This window comes from Leopardus geoffroyi, chromosome D2 (assembly GCF_018350155.1).
Source record: "Leopardus geoffroyi isolate Oge1 chromosome D2, O.geoffroyi_Oge1_pat1.0, whole genome shotgun sequence".
Lineage (NCBI taxonomy): Eukaryota > Metazoa > Chordata > Mammalia > Carnivora > Felidae > Leopardus > Leopardus geoffroyi.
The window spans coordinates 71,758,010-71,778,108 of NC_059334.1; the positions used below are offsets into that span (position 1 = coordinate 71,758,010).

At 51.0% G+C, this 20,099-nt stretch overlaps 1 protein-coding gene across 7 annotated transcripts in view; it reads right to left on the reverse strand.

Moving 5' to 3' along the window:
* Positions 1–20,099, reverse strand: part of AFAP1L2 (actin filament associated protein 1 like 2) — a 100,378-nt gene that overhangs the window by 36,836 nt on the left and 43,443 nt on the right. For all 7 annotated transcript variants that reach the window (XM_045439010.1, XM_045439011.1, XM_045439008.1 and 4 more), the window contains one exon: positions 3,778–3,906. In XM_045439010.1, coding sequence (XP_045294966.1) covers positions 3,778–3,906 — 129 coding nt within the window. The remainder of the gene's footprint in view (positions 1–3,777; positions 3,907–20,099) is intronic.

Consider the following 20,099-nt stretch of genomic DNA (forward strand, 5'->3'; position numbering starts at 1 on the left):
GGTCTGCAATCCTAGGAAACGCCCAGTGAACTTGGCCCTGGAACGGGAGACTGCTGAGCTGTCCCATGTCTGGGAGGCAGTAGCCTTGGGTTGGAGAACTTCCTATCATTCCCTCATTCATTTGCAGAAGTGCGCTGAGCACCCGCACTGTGCTAAGTGCTGGGGACACAGCACAGAATGAAATAGAAGACACTGTCTCTCTCTTTATGAGCCCAACGATGCAGAAGGGAATAGATCCTGATGGGATAGTCAACACAAGCATGTGGGAAATGACATCAGCATAGGTAGGGCTGGAAAGGACAGCTGACCGTGCTCTGAGGAAGTGTGTAACTTGTGGGAAATGACCCCTGTGGCAAGGGGTAGTCTCTCCCAGAGAACTGGGTGGGGGTAGAGGGGAGGCACACAGACCCTCTTTGCTACCGTTGGACAGACAGAACATTGGCAGCTCTTCTTATCAGAGGAGCAGTCCCCAAACTCTCCCAGAGTCTCCGAGGAGGGCACTGAGGGACCCATGACACTCTCAGGTGAAGGCCGGAATGAACAGCAGGCTCCTGATAAACAAACTTCATTCCCTGCCGTGACCTCATCATCCAGATAAAAGGCAAAGAGAGTAGAAAATTCTTGTTACAGTCATACAGTAAAAGATCAGAAAACCCAAATAGACAACTTGAAAAGTGTAAACACTCTCTCTCTCTCTCTCACACTCCGTCCAAAATGTGTGGGAGTAAACAACAGCTCAGCCAGTGTAGACCACAGACTATCTCAAAATGATCAGCCTGCCTCCACCTACAAGTCTCATCAAGCTGAGCTCATTTTCTGGAACATACACAGCAAGACATGCCCGGGAGGCTGAGACGGGAGACAAATGCTTTGATTTCAGGGGGGCTTTGGATTCTGTCCTGCGTAGCACAATTACTGTGGTGCAGATGAATCTGGAACGTGGGACAAGGAGGGGAGTAGAGCGGTTTGGTCCCTCTGCCCGGTCCCAAGCCCTGGTTCGGCCACTCACAGCCATGTGCCTTGAAGAAGTGACTCTCTGAGCCTCGGTTCCCTTGTTGAGAAGATGAGGACAACAACTCTCTCTCCCTGACCCGGGATGGGTCACCCGGGACTGGGTGGCACAATCCATGTCATTTCATATATTAAGCACCGTGGTGGGGCAGAGTACGTGCACGGCAGACGTCAGCGGCTGTTATAATCACCCTGCTAGCCGAGAGAGAGCACAGACGACCAGAATGGATCTCAGCCTCAAGAGCAGGAGTGGGGAGTGGCGGCCACAGGTCCCGGTAAGGCCGTGCGCACGCTTCCGGTGGTCTGAGCGGTGCTCTGTGGGCAATTCACACTGGGCGCCTCCTGACCAGTCTCAGCAGCCCCGGCGGCCCTGCGAGCTGCAGAGACCAAGGGCAGGGGGAAGGTCTGACTCTATCAGAGCAGAGCACACAAACACCTGGGGTGAAACAAAGGTCAACCTAGAGGAAGCTACACAGCACATGAAGCCACAAAGGGACCCCACCCAAGGGGCCCTGATAGAGCGATGAGAACCAAGAACCACTTGGTTCTTGGGACCAAGAAGAGGACCGGGATGATGGTGAGAGCCCGTCACAGAGGCGTCTTCCCATTCCCAACGGAGGTATCGTCTATCATTAGACACGCTCAGGTCAGAGCACATCTCGACAGTCCGGGCAGTGTCCTTCTTCAAGGTTTGCATCGACGGCTCCTGCCGTGGGGTGACTCATCTCTAACTCGCCGGCTTTGTAATGTGGATTTCCCACCTACCACCTTTGATGTGCCGCTCGCCAGCACTCACGCAGGCCAGCCGACACTAGCCACGGAGCCAGGAGGAGCCTGAGGACCAAGGGTGGCCTGGAGAGTGGCAAAGGCCACACATGGGGCTCCGGGAAAACACCTCTCCTGGAAGGCTAAGAGAGCTGGGGCATGCCGGCAAAAGAGAAGGCTGCCAGGCCTACGGCCACATGCCTCAGTTTTATGACTTCTCTCCCATTCAGAGCATAAAAGCCGGTTTCCACAGGGAACAAAGAAAAGGAAAAGCGACCCTGAAACGTAACCTGGCCGATCCAGGTTGGACACATGGGAGAACTTCCTGACGGTGATGGCTGTAGAGGGTGCGCTTCCCTTCTCGGGGGGGGGGTGGGGGTGTGGATTTGGGCTGCTTCCTGCCCCGAGGCAGATGGTCCCTTACTGTCCCAAAATATCACTCCCAATTCTCAAACATCCGATATAGAAATAGACTCAACTAAGCTGTTAGGACTTCATAAGAAGGCGTTTCCTGTTAAAAAAGAAAATCTGAATGCACTAGAAATGAAACCACCATGACCATTCTTGTGCAAGAATGTTAGAGCAGCCTTACTATTTGCAATAGCCCAGGCCTGACAACACAAAAGGCCAGCAACAAGTGAATGGACAAGAAGATCGTGGTACATTCACAGACTGGAGCACTACTGAGTAATGGAAGCCACAAACTACGGACGCAGCTCATAGCACGGACGAATCCCCTGAGCGCAAGAGGCCAAACATAGAGTACACACCCTACGATTCCATTTATATGAAGCTCTAGGATGGGCAATGCTAATCTGTGGTGGGAGAAATCAGAACAATGGTTGCCTTGGGGTGGGGGTTCAGGAATTCACCGAAAGGGGGCAAGAAAGAACTTTCTGGAATGATAGGAAATGTCCGATGACTTACTGTGGGTGGCAGGTACACAGGTGTATACGATTGCCAAAATTCACTGAATTGAAGGCTTAACTGAGATCTATGTATTTGATTATGTATAAAATGTACCTCAGTAAAAAAGAAAAAAAAACAACTATGTACTCAAGGTCAAGGTTCTGTGATCTTTGGCTTAAAACTATGTTTTCCTCTGGGCCATATGATGCAGGGAAGGGATTTAACCTCTCTAAGCCTCGGTTTCCTCACCTGTAATAACAGCACCCATCTCAGAGGAGTGTCTTAAAGATGAAACAAGTTGATGGGTGTGCAGGTGGGTAATGTTCAACGAAGCGTTGGCTATTATTATCACAGTTTATTATCCCTTCTCTACTTTGAATGAGTAAGGAAAAGTGCTTTGAAAACACTTTGTTTAAAACCTCACTCAGGGCCGCTGTGCTGGGTGTCCGGAGATTTCTGGGCTCTCGTTCACGTCGCATCACCCCTATGCTATTGCTAATGGGCTGAATTACACACCCCCCCTTCATATATTAAGTCCTAGCCCCCAATACCTCAGAATGTAGGAGGAGAAAGTGTTGCCAAAGAGGTAACTAACATTAGGGGTGCCTGGATGGCTCAGTAGGTTAAGTGTCTGACTTCAGCTCGGGTCATGATCTCGCAGCTTGTGAGTTCGGGCCCCGCGTCAGGCTCTCTGCTGTCAGCTCGGAGCCCGCTTCAGATCCTCTGTTTCCCTCTCTCTCTCCCCCTCCCACCCCCTCTCTCAAAAATAAATAAACATTAAAAAAAAAAAAAAAAGAGGTAATTAACATTAAATGAGGTCACTAGGACAGGCCCGAAACCAATATAACTGGTATTCTTTCTTGTATGAAGAAATTTGGACACGGCCATGCACACAGAGGGAAGATGGTGTGACGGCCCAGAGAGAAGACGGCCATCCACAAGGAAGAGAGGGAGGCCTCGGAAGGAACCGACCCTTCCCGACACCTTGAGCTCAGATTCCTGGCCTCCCGAACTCTGAGAAAACATTTCTGTTGCTTGAGCCACACGGTTGGTGGCTTAGGCCCAACTCCAAGGCCCCCGGGCCACACTTACTGCTGCTTTTGGTGTAAAGCCGGAGGAGCTCAGCCAGGCCACTCTTCTTGACCACAGCGGTGCTGCTCAGGTTCTCTTGGTCGAGAATCTTGAGGAAGTCATCCAGCTCTGTCAACAGCTGCTCCAGGGCTAGAGACAGGAAAGAGAAGAATCCGTTACAGCGGTTGCCTTCTCTCCAAAGGCCCAGCTCAGAGGGGCACCTCCAGATCCTGCATCACCTCGACATGTGCCCTGTGGTCCTGAGGGGGAGGGGCTTGGGGTAAGGCCTGGAAGCACCTGGCGTGGGGGGGGGTGGGGGGTGGGGGGGGCAGCCAAAAGGTGGTCCTGGGGAGAGGAAAACAGGCCCTTGGCTTTGAGATGGATGACCTTGGCTGAAGCTGCAGGTCTACCATTTGCTGGATTGACAGCGGCCAAGACGGCCCAGACAAGCCCATCGGGCCATGTGAGTCTGGAAACAGGATTTGCTTCCTAGAGAAAAGTTCAATCAGGACGGTTCAGGGCCTGGGGAACTTGAATGCAGGTCAAACCCATAACCATCAAAAGAAATGCTGTGGTTGGCCCAGTTGTTGATCCCTTCCCCAAGGACAGGGAAGCAGAGTCACTCCGAGGAGACGACACCGTGAGTACGCTGTCCCCACAGAATTCTGGATGATCCCTCAAAAGCCACGGTTGTTGGGCAAACAGAAAAACAAAACCTTCCTGAGTTTCTTCAGTAACTAAGCCACCTCAGCCTGAAATGGAGTCCAGCATCACTCCCAAGCTGGCTGAGGGCTCTGGTCCCACAGATCAAGGTATCAAATAGGCTCCCACAAGGACCACCAGGGTAGAGACACTTGTCATTTCTAGCTGGAACCACCTTGCAGAGATGACAGTGCAGAGGACAACAGTGTAGGAACAGGGCATTCACCATTGTTGCTATTATTACTATTTGTGATCTAATTTCTATTAAGAATAGGATGCTGCATTTGCTGATGGGGTCGTCACCTTGGCTCTCCTGCCTGGCTGGCTCTCCAGAACATGCTCAGGAATGACAGCCAGCTCCTTTTTTTTTTTTTTTTAAATCTTTATTTATTTTTGAGAGAGAGACAGCATGTGAGCAGGGGAAGAGCAGAGAGAGAGGGAGAGACAGAATCCGAAGCAGGCTCTAGGCTCCGAGCTGTCAGCACAGAGCCCGACGTGGGGCTCGAACTCACGAACTGTGAGATCATGACCTGAGCCGAAGTCGGACGCTCAACCCACTGAGCCGCCCAGGCGCCCTGACAGCCAGCTCCTTAAGGCTCTACTCTCTGCTTTCCAAACCTGGCTGCACTGGGTCCCCTGGAGGGCTGATACCTGGGGTAGCTGGGTGGCTCAGTCGGTTGAGCGTCTGACTCTTGATTTTGGCCCAGGTCACGGATCTCACAGTTCGTGAGTTCAAGACCCAAGTTGGGCTCTGTGCGGACAGCGTGGAGCCTGCTTGGGATTCACCCCTCCCCTGCTTTCTCTTTCTCTCTCTCCAAAATAAATAACAATTTTTAAAAAGTTTTAAAAAATCCTGATACTTAAGGCACACCTCAGATTGATGATATCCGAATCTCTGGGAGAAGCACCCAGGGGTCAGCAGTTCTAAAACTTGCTAAGGTGATCCCAATGTGCAGCCGATGTGGAGAACCGCGGGTCTACTGGCAGTGACAGGGGCTCCACCTGAGGGCCCTGCTCCCAAACACAGAAGCCAAGAAGCCCAACTTGTCTTTTGTCACCTGCTGTGGGAACTCCGAGCAGTCACGCAATCTCTCCCAGCTCCTGTCCTCATCTGGAAAGTGGAGAAGACCACACAGGCCCTACCCATTTCACAGAGTTGTTGGAAGTGACAGAACCTGTGAGCTCAATGAGAGGACTACATCTGTCTTACGTCTTTGGCACCTAGCACTGTTGTAACTGTTGAATGAATGTTTATGGAATGAATGAATGAATGAATGAATGAATGAGTTCACGAGGCACCTACTAGTTCACAACAAGTTGAAGAGATAAGCATCATTATGCCCATGTTGTACAGGTGGGCCCGAGGACCCAGAGAAGGCCCATAAGGTCCCACGTGGCCCACGGCAGAGAGCTCGTTTGCTGTCTGACTCTTAAGACTGAGCTATTGGCAACGCTCGACTGGATGTTTCTATCCATGTAGTGCGTTCTTCCAGCATCCCCCAAAGGCCTAGCTCTCCAGAACTGAACAAGAGCTGAAGATTATCCCCTCACCCCTTTCATTAGAAAAAGAAGGGGCGCCTGGGTGGCGCCGTCGGTTAAGCGTCCGACTTCAGCCAGGTCACGATCTCGCGGTCCGTGAGTTCGAGCCCCGCGTCGGGCTCTGGGCTGATGGCTCAGAGCCTGGAGCCTATTTCCGATTCTGTGTCTCCCTCTCTCTCTGCCCCTCCCCCATTCATGCTCTGTCTCTCTCTGTCCCAAAAATAAATAAACGTTGAAAAAAAAATTTTTTTTAAAAAGAAAAAGAAGCCGTCGTGCTCTCCCGGTTCTAAGGGAGAGACACGCAGTCTCTTTCTGGTCCGACACCCCCACGGATCTCAGTGGGGTAGTAGGCCTCTGAAACCCATCCCTGCAAAACCAAATTCCCTGGAACGAACGTTGCTATTGCTCGTGGGAGAGCCGGAGGAAGGGAAGGGGGGTGAGGATTTGCTTGTTTCAGGGAACGGCAGTGACAGCAGTGCCGGCGTGTGTGACTGCCACATCAAACACGGGGGTCAGCCAGCTCGCCCACGCGGGTGTGCACTGCCTGGCAAAATCAGAGCCCTCTCTTCCTGGCAGGGGTACTCACAAAGGAAACTCCACTTTGCCAAAGCCGGAGGAGAAGAAGCAGAGAAACCTTCACTCTCCCTCTCAGGGTCCTGGTAAAGGATGAAGAACTGAGAAAGCGCCACAGAGGTCCCCGTGTCCACTCCCCTCTGGCTTGTCAAGAGCCGAGTGAAGGTAAAACACAGCCAGCAGCCCCAATGCCGCATGTGGTCAATGATGGCTCAGCTCATACGCTTAGAGGCGAGCTGGAAGGTGGCCCTCATCTCTGCCCGTGGCGACGTGGGTACCTGGTGAGCGCCAAGATGAGGCAAGAGGGAAGCCATGTTTGGGTGGTCCTGTCTGGGAAAGAGCCCTCGGCCAACAGCAGAATCTCTTGCCCCATTCCTGGGTATTGGGAAGACCACCACAGCGGGTCTCCAAGAGGCCAGTGGCTTTTGCCCGGGTCACTTAAAACCGATTAGACTCTCAGCGGAGCAGAATTTGAAAAGGCAGCAGCAAGAGCCCCCAGAGTTCACCAATCGGTAGGGATCAGGTGAGACCCCAGGGTGAGCCCAGCACTGAGCTGGGCCCTTGGCCTAAACTACCCAGGAAATTAAGATGGAGGCCAGGACAGTGTGGTTCTTGCCTTCTGCAGGCTCACAGGCAGAACAAGGCCAGCCCCAAGATTTACAGACCAACGGACACCACCAAAACTCCTCGCCAAAAAGCGCGAGAGCAGATCAGACAAGAGTCCTAGGCCTGGAAGGCTTCTGGGAAGACGTACAGTAGGGTAAGGCCTTAGGTTGTTTTTTGTTTGGTTTTGAGTGTTTTCTGAACAGCTATTCATGACTTTCCTGTTGGCTGCAGGAACTCAACAGGCCAAAACGCAGTGAATTTGAAGAAGTCCAGACCGAGAGAACAAAGGGCAAGTCTGAGGAAATGACGCCGAGCCTTGAACTCAGCTACAGTGGCTGTGGAAAAGCCAAGGGGCCATGCAAGGCAGTCAGCATCTCGAGTTGTGCTTTTCCTGACCTTCTGAACCCTTCCAGGCTGTGCCTGCCGCTGCTTCCGCTACAGAAAAGAAAAAGGCACTAAAACTCAAGCATGTCTTTGGTTTCACATCCTCAGCTATTCCCCAAAGCTGCCCGATTCCTGGAAAACAGCTTTAGTTTGTTTCCAAGCAAGCAAACATGTACGGGGCCAAAGGGTAAGAAGGTCGTGCCTGCTTCTGAGGAGACAGAGTTGACTTGAAAGGGGTCCCCAGCCTTTCCAGGAGCTCCATGTCTGGAGAGGGGGTGCCCAGGGAGCATACCGGGGGAGAAGAGAAGAGACTCGGGAGAGTCCCCGAGGATCAAGACACAGACTCTAGGGTTATCTGCAGGAAGAATATAGAAGCGGGCCACTGAGGATGCATAGGAGTTCACGGGGAAGAGGCAGAGGCATTTTAGGAAAAGGGTTAGAGCCGCTCAGAAGACCCAAGTGCTGTGGGCGCCTGGGTGGCTCAGTTGTTTAAGTGTCTGACTTCAGCTCAGGTCATGATCTCGCAGTTCGTGAGGTCGAGCCCCGGGACGGGCTCTGTGCTGCTGACATCTCAGAGCCTGGAGCCTGCTTTGGATTCTGTGTCTCCCTCTCTCTCTGTCCCTCCCTCACTCATGCTCTTTCTCTCTCTCTCTCTGTCTCTCTCTCTCAAAAATAAAGATTAAAAAAGAAGAAGACCCAAGCGCTGAAAGCACATGGAGTAGTTGAGAAAGCACAAGTCTGTCTGTACACCAGGGCACACGGAGCACGGGAGCAGGGGGCGATGGCGGGCTCCGAGGCCAGAACTGCCGAGTTCGATCATGCATGCACACCATAAAGGCTTGATCTGCTTCCCTAAGGAGTCAGTGCCTTACCCCGCAGGGCCTCTGGAAAATGCAGCGGGAAGGCCATGCACATTGTTCTTCCAACAGGCCAGAGACAGAATAACCCCGCAGACAGCGGGGAGGACAGGGGGACCGTGGGGGGAGGCACCGTGGGCAGCACATTAGCACAGATGAGAACGACAAGGGTGTGATGACCTAATCTCAGCATCCGGGGGCCATGCAGGACGCCGCACCCCGCCACCTCCAATTCTCCCAGCTACCCCACGAGTGCACAGCATGGGCTCCTGAGGCCCGTATCTATAGTTAGAGGTGGCACGGGGGCTCAAATTCAAGTACGTCTTAAGCCCAAAGCGCATGCTGTCTGTCGTCCCTTGGCTGTAGCCATTCCTAAGTCAGGGAGGTTTATGTAGGTCATGACCTCTGCATCCTGTTCCATCATACTGGGCAAAGGGGACGGGGGGAGGGGGGCAGGGGACTCTAGATAGTATGTAGAGGGAATGGGACTTGGTGATAATTCCATTGGATGAGGGACTTAAGAGGCCCTGAGTGACTGAGAGTCAGACACACAGACTTGAGGACACTGTAATGAGACACGCCGTGTGGTCTCTGCCACAGGAGAACACACAGGCACGGCTGGTGGGTGGTGGGGCACCAAGAAAGCATTCTCCTCGAAAATGGCTATGCTAGGTGAAGGGCAAGCACCAGGGTTGAAGAAACGCAGGACCAGGAACCCGAGTCACAAAGCCCGGGATGTCATTTCTGTCTCTCTCTCTGCATCAGCCTTCAAGGTCCATCCAGGTCCCTTCTCCACACAGCAGCCCGTGACCAAGAGCAATCAGCTTCTGCCTCCTTGGACTCCTCACCATCAAAGCCAGTTGTTCATGGTCGTCTCCTTGTACGCCCAGTCGGTATCCCAGGCGACGCACGAGCTCTTCCTGGTTGAGGGTCAGCCTTTGCAGGTTCGGGGCTCTGAAGAGGTGCTAAGCACAGCAGAGGCCAGGGATTCTCCTGTGATCATACCCTTTCAGGCCCAGCTCCTGGCTCTTAGAAATAACAATCAACAAAAGCAGGGCCCTAATTTGTGCCAACCCTGCTGACATTTTTCAGCCCTCAGAGCTGGGAGGAATGTGGCCATTTCATTGAGGCTCTGGAAGGCACCCACCCCATTTCCCTCCCCATCCCCCCCCCGACTCCTCAACACTTCTCACTTTGGTCTCTCTCGTCCTCCAGCAGAGGGAGGGGAAAAAATAAGCGTGTTGTTCATTCTGGAAACTGTAGGCCCTTGTGCAGGCTTTCCATCCTGGCTCTGTTAAAGTTCAGAGTTGTCTGCTCAGGGTCTGACAAATCATCAATAAGATTCTTGTTCAGGGCTTCGAAGGCCCACGCAGAGCTGGGAGGTTCAACTGCTCGATTCATTGTCCTCAGCTATGGCCAAGCTCTGCCTCCAGATGACCTCCTCCCCCGGTTTTTCTCATCTTGAGGCAGTCTTGCCTTTTGGTCACTAGGTTCCCAACCATAAATATCTTCCCAACATGCCGAAAGAGCTGTTCCTCATGGTTCCCCTGCTGCTTCATGCACACATTTTTATTTATTCAGCTGCAGTTGCTGAAGACCCATGATTGAGCACGATTTTCCTTCCAAACATGAAACGAAACAAACCTATTCTTTAAGGAAAAAGACATGCATCCCACTCTCTACCCTGAACAGTTCCCAAGATGAAGCCACTGGGCATATTATCTGCATGAACCCAACTGCTAAGAACGTGGAAGACATTTCTGTGACGAGAGAGAACACCATGTCATTGCAGCGGAGGGCAGACAATGGCAGGTCGATTCCCCCTGATCACAGAGAATCCTCAAGTTCTCAAGAAGGAGGTTTTGGAAAATGTTCCCTTTCGTCCCACCTAAGAAGGGACACATCAGGCCAACATCTCCTGTCTTCAGAAGAGCCAAATGCCAAGCCAGCCTTTGCCAAGTACCTGCTGTGCTTTTCTTTTTTATGGTGGCAAGAGACCCATGACATAAAATTGACCATTTTAATCACTCTGAAGTGTACAAATTCGTGGCATTAGGTACATTGACAATGCTATCCCTATGGATTTGCCAATTCTAGACATTTCAAATATACACGGAGTCAAGGAACGTGTGGCCTTTTGTTGAATGGCTTCTTTCACTGTGCACGAACAATTTCAAGGTTCATCCGTGTTGTAGCCTCTGTCAGTATTTCATTCCTTCTTATCCCCGGAAACCTGCGTAGCCTTTGAGGTCTGAGTCCTTTTCCTTAACGGAAGGCATTTGAGATTTGTCTATGTTGTTGCATGTGTGAGAAGCTTGCCCCTTTTGATTGCCGTGTGATATTCCACTTTATAGATGTCGGAAGCTCGAACATCTCCCTCCATGTGTCCATAGGTCTCCTGTGCTGCGTGCTTCTGCACAGACATGGCAAGTTCCTGTCTCCTGACACCAAAGTGTGCTCCTGAAAGCACCTTCCTGCTGGCTTGAAAGGGTACGCCTGCTTTCGGGACACTTCACGGACGACCACTCAGGGGCTCAGATACAAAAGGAAAAGCGGTGATTGTCAGCAATAGCGGGACAATGGAATCCCCTGGGGAGTTAAAAAAAAATTCCTGATGCCTGCATCCACCTCCAGAGATCCTGCTGGAATTGCTCTGAGTGTAGTCTGGGCCCCAGGAGTTTTTAAAGCTTCCCAGGAGATTCTCATGTGCAGCTAAGGTGATAAACCACCGAGATGAAAAAAAAAATGTGATTAATGCTTCATAAAAAGTCCTTTTACTTTATATGTTTGGATAAAAACACACTTCAATAGTGTTTCTTTTTTTTTTTTTTTTTTTTTTCCAACGTTTATTTATTTTTGGGACAGAGAGAGACAGAGCATGAACGGGGGAGGGGCAGAGAGAGAGGGAGACACAGAATCGGAAACAGGCTCCAGGCTCTGAGCCATCAGCCCAGAGCCCGACGCGGGGCTCGAACTCCCGGACCGCGAGATCGTGACCTGGCTGAAGTCGGACGCTTAACCGACTGCGCCACCCAGGCGCCCCTTCAATAGTGTTTCTATAGGACTCGATTCTGATTTTACATGTAGAACTTTGCAGAACTTTCTAGGTTGATTCCTGGTATATAGTCAGAGATGTTTGAAAATACCTTCCCCCCCCCCCCCCAAAGTCTTTTCCCTCCTGGACAGTAAGGATGTGGAAGGCAAGGACCACCATGTCTATGTGTTTACCCATTGTTGAACTCAGTTGTTTATCACTGAGGACCAGCACCCAAAAGATTCACAGGCCACCCCTGTCATGGACCACGGTTTCTCCAGTGTAAGAAATACTCCAGGAGTTCTTATCTCCATCTTTAAGAAACGGTGGGGAGCGGCAGGCACCTGGGTGACTCAGTCAGTTAAGCACCAACTCCGGCTTGGGTCATGATCTTGCGGTTCATGGGTTTGGGCCCCATGTCGGTCTCTGTGCTGACGGCTCAGAGCCTGGAGCCTGCTTCGGATTCTGTGTCTCCTCCCTCTCTGCCCCTCCCCCGCTCACACTCTGTCTCTCTCTCTCTCTCTCTCTCAAAAATAAACATTAAAAAAATTTTTTTTTTAAAGAAACGGCAAGGAGGAGAGAATTTTGCTTCGTTTACTAGCATTATGCAAGAGCTGCCCCTTGCTGGGCCTGATGTTCCAGGTCAGCTTGTCACCATTTTTGTACGATCTGCTTTTTTTCGCCTATCTTGGAGTCTCATCACTTAGAACACTTTCCCCGAGAAGAGGCCGCCCTCTGCGTTCCCGGGTTAGTTGGGCGGGCTGGAGACACGGGACACATGGTCTGCTGCAGCTTGCGTTACTGGAAAAACAACGCGAGTTGCTTGCTCACCGGCGACCTCTCAAATGGAACGAGCCTCCCCAAGAGCAGAATTCCAGCCCCAGCCATGGAGCCAGCTGGAACCGGAGCTGCTTAGTTAGGGCCCTTCAGAAATTCACACAGTAACAGCCGAAGACATCAAACAGGGCAGAGTGAAGCAGAGAGGCCCGGGGCCTGGTGAGGGCCACTACCCACCCCCCCCCCCCCCGCCCCTGCTCTGCCTCAGCCTACGCAAAGCACCACCTGTCCCGTGAGCCCGGCAGCACATGGCCGGTTGGCCGTTGTCCTTTCTTATTTTCTATTTGTCCCATGAAGGCAAGTCCTCTGTCTCCAGTGAAAATGAAAACCCTCTGTAGTAGCAGCTACCTGGCTTGGTAATGCTTTACTCAAAGTCAGTGCTTGGAAAACATCAGCTGAGCACAAGGAAAGACAGACACAGACAGACGTACACACGCGCGCACACGCAAGCTAATGAAAACTCCTAAGTTGCCTCCTGCAAAAGGGTCTGGGCTGGTCTGTCCAGGAGGCCAGGGCAGGGGGCTCTCCGATCCCTGGCCGTAATTGCAGTCCCTGCCCCGGGTCACTTAACATCTCTGGAATGACCACCCAGAGGCGGCCCCTGGCAGGTGATGGGCTGGGAGCATATAAGGTGTCTCAGTCCCAGATGGCGCCGTGGTGGGAACCCTTCCTCAAGGGTGCGGGTAGGAAGGACATGGAGGCCTCTGGGCCCCCCCAGGGACCAGGAACCCGGAGCCCCAGCTGGGTCCCCGGGGCACTGCAGCAGCTCAAGGGGCACACGAGGGCAGGGGCGAGACTCGCCAGGTTCTAGCAGCCACCAGGGTCCGGGCCAGACAAAGAGGCTTTGGGGCCTGGGGAGGCCTTTGTTCCCCAACCCAGTCAGGACATTCCTTAAATGCAATCTGCCAGAAGAGTGGCTTCATTCAGACTTGGCGGAGGCCAGTTGTGTGGGTGGGGCGCAAAGGTTCCCGGCGGGGGGGGGGGGGGGCTCTCTGCGTGGCAGGTCCCACAGCTGGTACAAACCACTCCAGCCTCTGAACAAGAGGCTGTCAGGGGTCACCCAAGGTCACACTGGAAGTTTGGGAAGTACTGTCTGACAGAAAAAGAAGAAGGCTGGAAAGGAACAGTGGTTATCTGTCAGTGGAGGGGTTATGGGAAGGTTCGCGTTCTTCCTTTCCATCCCCCTGTTCGGCAAAGCCGAAGAGGGAGTTGTCGCCCGGAGAGAAGCCACGGCGACGGCAGCTGCCGTGCTTTTGGTTCACTTGCTATTTGTATTAGAGAAAAAGGACACAAACTAAACATGTAGAGAAAGAAAAAAAAGATTATCCTCCATCCCGATTTCCTGTTTCTTTCCAGCATTTGGCAGAAGCCATCAAACACCATTGGACTGATGTGTTGAGAAGAAGCTGTATCCTGTTCAGGCCTCTGCCTCCAAGGAGGTCAAAATCAGCCCCAGCAACCCAAAACCACCACCATCCCGGCCTTGGACTTGGCAGGAGGCTGCCCCCCCCCCCCCGCCCCCGCCCGAGCCGATTCAGGCCCATTGGCCCACACAGACAAGAGCCCTGCCTCGAGCTCCAGGCAGCTGGGCTGGGGAACAAAGACCTCCCAGCCCCTCAAGCTTCTTTGTCTGGTGGCTCCCAGAATCTGAAATGTCTCACCCTTGCCCTCATGCTCCTGTGGGTTCTCTGGGCTCCTTCCTGGTCCAGAGGCAAGCAAGTCCTTCTGGCCCCTCCCACCCAAACCATGTTCCAGATTCAAACTGCCCAAGTCTTAGTTCCAAATCTGGGTTCATTCCTGGCTTCACTATACACTGGCTATGTGGCCTTGGGGGGCTTAATTAACTTCTTTGGGCCTCAGTTTCCTATTTATAAAGTGGGGTTAATAATAGTACCTGCTTAACAGGATTTGTGTAAAGATCACAAGTAATCCCATCAAGTGTGTATACTAAGTTCAACGTCAGCTGCTAAATAAAATCTAAATTCTGCCAACAAGATGGATACAGAAAGCCTCCATAAACATATCCCCCCAAACCCCCTACACGGACATACACACATGTTATAATTTTAGTAGGGCAGCTTCAAAAAGGTGATTGGAAATGTCCCTGATTTTGCGGGACTACTAAGCCACGTCCTCACGGAAGGTCAGCAGGGGCTTCTGGAAGGTGGAATTTGGGTTAAGCCCCTCTGGAGAATGACCTCCCTCAAAACACACACTGCTGAAAATAAACAAGTGAATGTTTTCAAAGCTCCTACGGCTGCCCAGCCCAGGTCTCAACAAGTTCAAATTGATCCCAGTAGCATACAGGGAGGAGAGTCAGTGCCAGGCTGTGATTTGAGAGGTAGCTGTCAGGTCCTTCCTTCCACTCTCGGTCTGTTTTCTAACCCCTCCCCCACCCCCCCACGGGCTGCCATCTGCCTGCCTGGACAGCCAACCCAGTTTCCTTTGGGCAAAGGAAAACAAAAACACTGCCCGGGGAGGGATAAACCGTGAGCCTGTGAGGTGCGTATCTACTGCATTCCCCCCTTCCCCAGCATCCACCTGCCCTTCTTATTTGTACCCAGTTCTCCTTTTGGAAACCCCCTCACCCAACTGTATGTGTGGCTTGGGTAAGACCAGAACCCCCACCTCTACTCCATGGGTAGCCATATGACCCTGGACCCAGCCAATCAAAGCACTTCCTGCCCCCAGCCAGTGACTGACTTCAGGATGGCCTCATGACCAGAGACAAGCCAATGGGCATCAGCCTTGGGGCTCTCCCTAGGCAGTGCCCATCTCCCTCCTCAGGCTCCCTGATCTGCTAGAATGTCAACCCCAGGCCCCAGTGGCCACCTCTGGGAACAAGCTACCTGAGAAGGAAAACAGGGACTGGAGATTCTGAAGAGAGCCTTTCAGCCCAGACTCAAACTAACCTTCCCCTTGTAACACTCGGTTATGTGTGGCAAGGACATCCCATTTTTTCATTAAGCCAGATCAAGCGGGGGTGGGGGGGGGTGGGGGGGCGGGTGGGGGGCGGGGTGGTCTCCTCTGCTGGCAAATGGAGAGTAGACTACCGCAGCACATGTCTGGATGCTGGAACCTGGGCCAGGAAGGGGAGATCTCAGGCCAAAGCGGGTCACACAGTAAATACCAGAGCTCAGAATCAACAGGTCCTTCTGGCCCCAAGCCTGGAGTTTATCCGGAGTCATCTGAATCTACTTCGCATTGGTAAAGATTTGCTTATTAAAGCAGACTGTCCAGAAAGTGAAATTCAAAAACATTCTAATGAAAGCAAAGCATGGAGAAAGACCCAGGAAGAACAAAAAAACCAAACACCTGGAGAAACCTGAGACAAAGTGTCACCAAGGCCTAGGGGGAGGGCAGAGGGCAGTGAACACAGCTTCTGATGGCCTTAGGAACAAGCTGGAGTGGAAACCTCCACGCCTCACTCCCCAGTGCCAGGGGCCAGACCCAGAGGATCAAACAGCTGATGAAATGGGTGTGGTGCGATTAAGTTATGAGAGAGCCAGGAAAAAAGAGTCTGCCTAAAATGGTCCTGAATATTAGGAAGAATGGAAAAGCAAAAGTTCCACACAAAGGAGCAACTTTAACAAAGCCAGCAGATCTGAATGGCTGTCTAGCTAGGCTAACATCTCCAATGGACAAGAACTGATAATCACACAGAGAGCTGTACGTAATTCGTGAACCCTGTCGACTCGGAATCAGTCCCTTGCAGGGGTTAGGAATCAATAAGGAAGGAAAATTAATTCTTTTGGCCCACTTAATATTCTTCCTCCCTTCTTTTGGTAATGGGAGGACCTATTCCATACGGTTTGGATTTGGCTGACCCCACCTTAGCCACAGGGGGTAGGCATGTGCCTGAGGACTGGCCATCCTTCGGGCCACTGTGATGGATTCAAGCAAGGCCAGAATTTTCCTCAGGATTTGCTCTACGGGCTTTGAGAGCAGGAGGCCCTTCTTTCTTTGGATTACAAGCCATGAGGATATCTACTGGAAGCTGTAGGAGACCACTCCCCTTTCCAGTCTGAGGATAAAGCCAGTGTCCAGAAGGGAACAAAGCTGATCACCAGAGAAAGATACAGGGCCCTACCCACTTTGCTAGAGTCCCTAGGTCCAGCCGTGCCCAAAGCTAACTTTGCACCTGCCGACTACAACTACATGAACCAATAAATTCCCTTTTCCACCTAGGCTGGTGTTTAGTCATTGCTGACCAAAAGGTCCTCATTAATACGGAAATGAAGTTTGAACAAATGGTGGCTCCATGTAAACCACCCCTTTTATAAGGCACACCTCAATTCCCCAAAGCCGTAATTGTATGGCTCCCTTTGAAAGATCCAAGCACAAAGCCTACTGGGCCAGGTAATTTTCTTGGATGACCCACATGGTGCCCAAACCACCAGGAAAACTGCTGACAATGACCAACAGACACTGAGGGCATGGCTGTGACGGTCCTGGTAAAACCACAGAGGAGAACAGCCAACAGTGAGGATAGAGGGTGGGAGGGGGGTGCTGCCTCCCTGCCAGGAGCCCATCTCCCCTCTCTTTTCTGACTGGCACTTATGTCCTTGTGCTGGTCTCCACGGTCCCTGGTACGGGGCCCACAGTGGTGCTTTTCAAACTGTAGGCATGACACTTCAGCGGACTTTGCTGTCAACTCAGTGATTTAGGACATATAGCTTAAAAAAAAAAAAAGTAGTATAAAATATCAAAATGTATTGCATCAAGTAAAGAGGTGAAATGTTTCATAAAACCTTTGATTTAGGGGTGTGTGTGTGTGTGTGTGTGTGTGTGTATGTGTGTGTGTATTCCGGGATACACATTTCTTACCATGGTCACAATAAAAAAGTCTGAAAAACACGACTACAGACCCACGATCTCTTACCTGAAACCTGCAAAGCTAGAGGTGTTTTGAAATTCTGTGTATTTCAGGGGCACCTGGGTGGCTCAGTCGGTTAAGCAGCCAGCTTAGGCTCAGGTCATGATCTCATGGTTTGTAGGTTTGAGCCCCACATGGGGCTCTGTGCTGATAGCTCAGAGCCTGGAGCCCGCTGTGGATTCTATCTCCTTCTCTCTGCCCCTCCCTGGCTCATGCTCTGTCTCTGTCTCTTAAAAGGGAATAAAACAGTAAAAAAGAAGAAGAAAGAAAGAAAGGAAGAAAGAAAGAAAGAAAGAAATTAATTGAGTGTATTTCAGACTCTAGAAAAGGAACATGCCACATATGCCCCAGCAGGGTCCAGACAAACACTCAGGAATAAAACACATTGATATTTCTACGGCAAAATGCACAAATACTCATGCTAAGTGGGCTTGATAGATTATAAATCGTCTCACATCATTTTGGATCCCTCCAAATTCATTTGTGTCAACCTCACACACAAAAAAAATTTCTGCCTTTCCAAGTTTGGGGATTTGGGAATTGAGGAGAAACGGTGGAACTTTCTTGGGATTCCTAGGATCCTTTTCCTTCTGTGGCCTCAAAACTGCCTTTTAATTGTCTGGGGTTTTGTGTGTGTGTGTGTGTGTGTGTGTGTGTGTGTGTGTGTGTTTTTAAAAAGACCTCACGGATGGTGGCAAACCCACACTAGCTGTTTAATGAATTAATGCAAAGCTGCAGGGTCTAAGAAACCACAGGGCTGTGGGCAGGTAGGTCTTTTAACCAAATTAACTGTGCTTCTACATAGAACTCACTGACTTTTGGTCTAAAATGGTACTGCTCATTCTTTGCTACAAGCCATATGTGGCTACAGAGCATGTGAGATGTGGTTAGTCTGAACTGAGATATGCTCTAAGTGACCGAGTGTTACTTCCCCCCACCCACCAAAAAGAATGTAAAATATCTCAAGAGCGTTTCTTCTTTAAATATTGATTGCATGTTGAAATGATGGTATTTTGGATGTACTGGGTTAAAAAATATTCTGGAAATTAACTTCACCTGTTTTTTTGTTAAAAACTTTAAAAATGTAGTTTAAAATTATGTATGCACCTTGCTTTCTATTTCCTTCTTTTTTTTAATAAGTTTTTTTTAATGTTTATTTATCATTTACTTTTGAGAGAGAGAGGGAGCATGAGGAGGGGAAGGGTAGAGAGAAGGGGGGGGAGGGAGAGAGAGAGAGAGAGCTCGAACCCATGAACTGTGAGGCCAGACCTGAGCTGAAATCAGGAATCAGACACTTAACTGACTAAGCCACCCAGGTGCCCCTTGCTTTCTATTTCTGTTGGACAGCACTGGTCTCACCCATCTATCACAGACTCACAGCTTATAAACTCATGAAACAACTCGTCCTCTGGATGGACGCAAAATTCGCCCAAGTCACACAGTGAGTTTGTGGAAGGCTCGATGTCCTGTGTCTGCCCAAGGCTTTCTGAAACCTAAATTGAAGCGGTTTTGTATCCTGAAGAACACAGGAAGGAATACAGGTCACTCTTTAATGAGAGTTCCAGGGAGCCGTGGCAAAGGGCTTGGAAAAGGTGGAGCCCTTCTCCGTGTGCTGGTTGTGACCGATTAAGGTGAGAGGGGCAGCGAGAGAGAAGTCCTCTCTCAGGAAAACAGCCATGACCTGGACGAAACAGATTTGGATACTCGGTGCAGGCTGTCCTGTGTTTACCCGAACAAGGGCCAGTTATTCATCACACAAATGTTCTAAACGGAACCCTTGAAGCTCTGTTCTACAAACAACGTAAAGGCATCACCGAGTGTTGAGTTGGATCACTCTTTTCATGCAATATTTCAGCCAACATTTGTCAAAAGAAACTGCTGATGTATGATTTCTGACCCTTCCAGGGCATTTCAGGTTTTGAGAACATTGTAGGTTTGCATTTGGCTCCTTACTCCAATCTCCCTCCCCGCCCCCCCTCCCACCAAGCCGATCTCAAAGGGACCCCCTCAGCTCCTCTCCTCCCCACCCCACCTCCTCTCCCTACACCAACTTCTCCAACATTGTGGCCCCCGTCCTGAACACTCCGGAAACTATCTTCAGCCACTTTTTCTCTGGCACGACCAAGTTCTCTAATGCAAGAACCATGCACACCACTCTCTCTCCCTGAACTAGTATCCCCTTGACCCTCACACCAGGCTTTCAGGGCACCCCAATCATGGTCACTATTTCAGCCCATCAATGTGCCCTGCCTCATCCCACCACAACCCTGGCTCTGTCTAGCCATAACAACTGTTCAAAATTATTTTCCCGGTGCTAGCTAGACATCTATCCTCTTTTTAAAGATGTACTGAGCACCGACTCTGCTAGGGTCATGCTAGGCAATGCAGTGCGGAAGACAAGCAGCTAGGTCCCTATTTCCAATTTGACTGTATCCCCCGAACTCATAAAATAAGTATGCATGTTGCAACTGTTTGCAAGTTAATGCAGAAGCATTTCCTTTTTTTCCCCTCAGCTATGGTGTTCCTAATTGAGGATGCTTCTTATAACCCACGGCATCTCAGAATCAACCTCCTTCCAATCATGGTGATGTTTACATCTCCTCATAGGGAGGGGGCTGTTTGCACCACGTTATGTTTCTTTGGACGACGGATTACTCATTTTTCAAGTCCCTTGCATGCTAAGATTCCAGCTGTTCAAACCTCATACCAGATTTCTAAGAGCACAAGCATTGCATCTTGGAGTTCACTCTGGGCACCCCCTCCTGTACCTGGTAAGGCACCCAGCCTGGCGCAGGGGCTCACAGATTTGACCAATGCACACGGGGTTGGGGTGCGGGGGGACGGGTCAAGAACTCCCCTCTTCCAGCCCACGGTTCTGAAAATCTCTGCCCTTTCCATTCAGAATTGGTCGTTGGGATCCCATTTGGAATCTCCA